The 4,630-nt window shown below is 44.0% G+C and overlaps 1 protein-coding gene across 1 annotated transcript in view; it reads left to right on the top strand.

Moving 5' to 3' along the window:
* Positions 1–2,497: 2,497 nt before the first annotated feature.
* The window catches only part of fgf16 (fibroblast growth factor 16), a 6,541-nt gene continuing 4,408 nt past the window's right edge, over positions 2,498–4,630 (top strand). Inside the window, exon 1 of the mRNA XM_032528183.1 lies at positions 2,498–3,592. Coding sequence (XP_032384074.1) covers positions 3,289–3,592 — 304 coding nt within the window. The 5' untranslated portion in view covers positions 2,498–3,288. The remainder of the gene's footprint in view (positions 3,593–4,630) is intronic.

Raw genomic sequence — 4,630 nt, 5'->3', positions numbered from 1 at the left:
ATATTTACCAAACAGCCATGAGAGTGCTATCGTGTTCTCATCTAACTCTCACCAAAATATTTCTTGAACTTCAACCATGACTCTACAGATACAAACAAGCATCTCTAGCATGCTCCATAATGGAATCAAACACACCTCAGTCAGTACAGCATACCTACCTTTGCTCTACCCCTCTGAAGAGGACTCAGATGAAGTTTGTATCATCCAAATAAACAGGTGAGGGACTTATTAGCCCCCAATTCCTGCTGCAAGTTAACTTCAATTTTTTAATCTTGACTCTCTGGCTGTGACTCATGGGAGAGCAACTTCAAAGCTCCAGCCATGCACTCGAGGTCATTATCTTCATTTCTATATCCTCTGCAGGTTCTCAGCATATGGGAACATTTTAACTCTGGATTTTTTTTGTGTGTGTGTGTCTGCAGCCATAAATCTGCCATGTCAACTATAAAATATAGCTGACCAGCAACAGATGTAGCTCTAATAGCTACCAAAAAAGAAATGAAATCAAAATTTACCACCTTAAAATTTTTATTCTAACACTTTAAGTAAGATTGATTTCAGTTTTGTACACAAGAGACGGACAGTAAGCGAAAGTCGGAACATGCTCACGAGGAGGGAAGAAACGGGGGTTAGGTGTTTCCTTTCAATTTTCTATTACTCTGTTTCAGTTGCTCAATCACTTTCTTTCTTTCTTTCTTTCTCCCCTTCCCTCCTTTCTTTAATCCCTCTCCTTCCACTCTTTAGCTGAGACGAATCCTCCTTTTATCCTCTTCTTCAGCGAGGGCCCTGGTGTCTGTTCGCACAAAGCCTGACCATCCCTGACTCCTCGTCAACCCCTTGCCCAATTCATCAAGCAGAGGCCCATGGGCATTCATCACCCCCTCCACCTTTCATATCCCGCACCAGCTGAAAGCCACTGTCCCCCCTCTGACTTCAATGCAGCCATGACACACCCGTGAGATTTATGGTGGCATAATTAGTAGCAGTGAAAAAGGCCTGCATGCTTTGCAGGGTCAATCATATTGTATCCCACCCAGAGGAGCTCTCAAAGCCAGTCACATTGCCTCCAAATAAATTGCACCACCACCACAAAAGTTGATGAATTAGCCAAAAAACAAGAAGCTGGGAAATTTATCAAAGGCTTACATCGAAAACAATCACAAATACTTTGGTTAATTTTAGCGTCCTATTTGTCACCATTCATGAAAGCGTCATAACTCCCATTTCTGTACAGGGAAGCTGCGGCTGCGTGTGATGAGCAGCTCTGAGGAGAGAACTCCCCCTCGAGACGGGGGTTTCCGAAAACAGCTTAAAGGAGGTCTAAAATAACATGCCTAATAGTTAAACGGTGTTACTGATGTAATCATGCCCTCTCCTCCCACCTGCTGTCACGGATATCTCAAGAACAGTGAACTAATTAAAACACTTCTGGAGTTTGTTTTCATTTCGATCCTCACACAGAAATAAAGTCTTCACTAAACAGCTGCGGTTTATATATTTCTTTCTGAGAAGCCACAAGTTGGGACCCGTTGCCCCACTGTGCACAGAGGAGATGCAAAATCCCCATTCAATCATAAATTACCCCTATTCTTCATTATTCCTGTTGTGGCTTTCTCTGTGTTCTCTTTCATGTGTGTGGTGGCAAAGCTCACTGTTCACCTGAAATGTCAAACTGTTCATCTGACATCAGAGGAGGAGCTTTGGCTTCAGCTGACGGGAGATGTGAACTAACTAAGAACATTTACTCAATCAATGCAAATGTAATGCCACTTTACGTATTTGACTGCAATAAGTGCTTTACAGATTATGATTTTACATCCATAACATGTGATCATCTGACATCAATTTTAATAAAAGTTCCAATTAGCAACACCTCAACAGAAATATGCTACTTTCAGTACACATGGATGCCTCTTTTGTTGCACAACGAGTACTTTTTTCTACTACTTTAGTAGTCTACTTTAAGTGTTGATTTTTAACAATGCATGTATGTATTGCCACTTTTACTAAATTAATGGATCTGACTACCTCCTCCACCAGGACATTTGTTGTGAATTATGACAGTTAAGTAGTTAAATATATACCTTGACATCTTTCTTTTCACAGTGTGTGGTGGTTTCTCTTCTGTTTAATGTAGTTACATAATTACTAAGCAACAGAACTCTTGTGCAGAGGTAGCAGCTTATTTGAAACTTTGCACTAAAGTCATTTGGGGAGATGAACATTTTGAAAGATTAATGTTGGAGAAGTTTTAAAAGAAATTTGAAATCTAACAGAACCTCTGATGACTCCAGAGGTTCATACAATCTCTGCAGCAGTCACATTTGATACTACAGTCATCAGGATTTGTATGTTTTCCCTTTTTTTCCCTTCCTTGCCAGTAGTACAAGTGGTTAAGCTGCTGGTTTGCTGGAGCACATTGCAAACGTTGTGCAGAGGGGCGAGGAAGCACCTGCTTCCAACAATGAGGTGGAGAAAATGCTCTCATGAAAACGTCCAGTAGTTGGCACTGACACTTGTGCAGGAGGTTGGATTGCTCTGATATTGTGGACAAGTTTAGATAATCTTTTAGGGGGAAACGTTCGCCTGATGCTTTGCGGTTTTTCTTTATTTTCCTTTTTTTTTGTTTCAAGGAGAGGCTATGGTGTGACCAAATAACAGCCAGTAAATTATGGATTGCCTTAGTGGTGGAGTGGTTGTTACAATTTATGATAAATGTAGCTTTTTGGCTTTGTGACAGCTGTCATTTGTGTTTGAACAGTGATGATCTTAGCTTTTGCATCTGTGTCGCATTTTGATGCACCGCAAACTGTTGCCGGAGTTCCCTGCGCCAGGATGGGCGATGTGGTTTCATCAGACAGCCTCGGACCACGATTAGGAGCACAGGATCCATGAGAAGATACTTCTGGACTTGGATTTGCTTGGTGTGAAGATAGATACAGCTTTCTAAGAGGGCAGTGACAAAAAAAAAAAAACCTGTAGACAGCGGCATCATCAGTGGTAAAAGTTGGACTGAAAGTGCACATTCAGTGAGGAAACTGATGCGCGTAAGAAGGGATGCCAGCCAGGCGTGGCTTGTGTTTGAATATCCAATGTGAGAATACGTGGGGAGTATGTATATAATAGAGTCTTTCCATCTGATAAACAGAGATATCAAACTGATGATTATAGCAAAGGACGATCAATAACCTGAAAGGACGCTGCTGATTTTTGGAGGAGCGCGGCGCGCTGGGTACGCTTTGGACTTGTGTAAACTTTTCTCCCTCTTTGAGTCCCCGAACATTTTAAATGCCTTCGCTTAATTTGACAGCTGTGCACACAATGGCAGAGGTCGGGAGTTTTCTGGGGACACTCGACTTGGATTTACAAAGCTTTCCTGCACTCGGGAATATGCCCTTACCGGAGTCTCCAGTGGGCTTGAATGAGCGCCTTGGGCAGATTGAAGGGAGGCTGCAGCGGGGGTCGCCGACGGATTTCGGGCACCTCAAAGGGATCCTGAGGCGGCGGCAGCTCTACTGCAGGACCGGCTTTCAGCTGGAGATTATCCCCAATGGGACAGTGCATGGGACAAGACAGGATCACAGCAGATTTGGTGAGACCATTTCTTTAGTTTGTTAACTTGTTACTAAATCTGAGAAATTCGAAATATTGAAGATTATGTCATATAGTGTGTCTGTCTCAACTGACGCAAATGTGCCTTCCGTTTGTTATAGTCCCAATTAACCATCATCAACCGCTTATTACATACACTCACTCACGGTTAGAGAGGTATAAATTAAAAGGGATGAACTATGGCCTCCGGTAATCATGAGGAAAGCAATTATCAATAGTATAACATTCAATTACAGTTTTGCCATGCAATATATCTCGTACTATCACTTAAGATCATTTTCACCGCTGTCACTCTAAAACTGGGTGAAGTGCGTTTAATGAAGGAGGCTTTTTCCTGACGCACGTCCCCGGTGAATACTCATTCGTGCGTCACTGTCACCTGGCGCGCAGGAAAGCAGAGCCACACACCTTTTATCTTGCAATCCCCGCTGCGCGTGGGGGGGGGGGGCAGGTGTCTCTCCGCAGCCGCAAACAAGCAGCGCGTGCGCGTCTCGCGGTCACAGCGACAACTTGCGCGCCCGCGGCTCTCAAAGATTTGGTACCATTGATGTGAATGGAGCGAGGTGCGGCTCGCGGGAGAACGATAAACAAATGAGGTCAGAGGGCAGATACGCACATGTCTCGCGCCTCATATCCATGCAGTCATCTCACAGGTGCAGGCCGGCTCTGCTCGCTGCGGAAAGAGCGGAATAACCCTAAATTAAAGCATGACCACTGCGGAATTCAGGGAAGGTTTAATGTTCAGACTTAAGCCAAAACAAGCCGGTTTACAGGGATGGGTGGTCCGCGTGTTTGTTTCTGGCTTCACTTAGATATAAAATGCAAGGTCTTTGCAGAACTGCAAGGAAGACATGGCTTTGATTAGAGGGATATGAAACACACTCCTAGCCCCACAAAAAAAAAAAAAAAAAATTAGAGGGATCTTCTCTGTCATCCTCTGGCAGCAGAGGAGGTCGGGGAGATGGGGACCAGGTGGCTGTAAGCTGGCCTCTGCCAGTCAGCACAGCCAGCTGGATCC

The sequence above is a fragment of the Etheostoma spectabile genome, chromosome 10 (genome assembly GCF_008692095.1).
Source record: "Etheostoma spectabile isolate EspeVRDwgs_2016 chromosome 10, UIUC_Espe_1.0, whole genome shotgun sequence".
Lineage (NCBI taxonomy): Eukaryota > Metazoa > Chordata > Actinopteri > Perciformes > Percidae > Etheostoma > Etheostoma spectabile.
The sequence above is the reverse complement of the archived record's forward strand: the minus strand, read 5'-3'. Positions and strand labels throughout refer to the sequence as shown.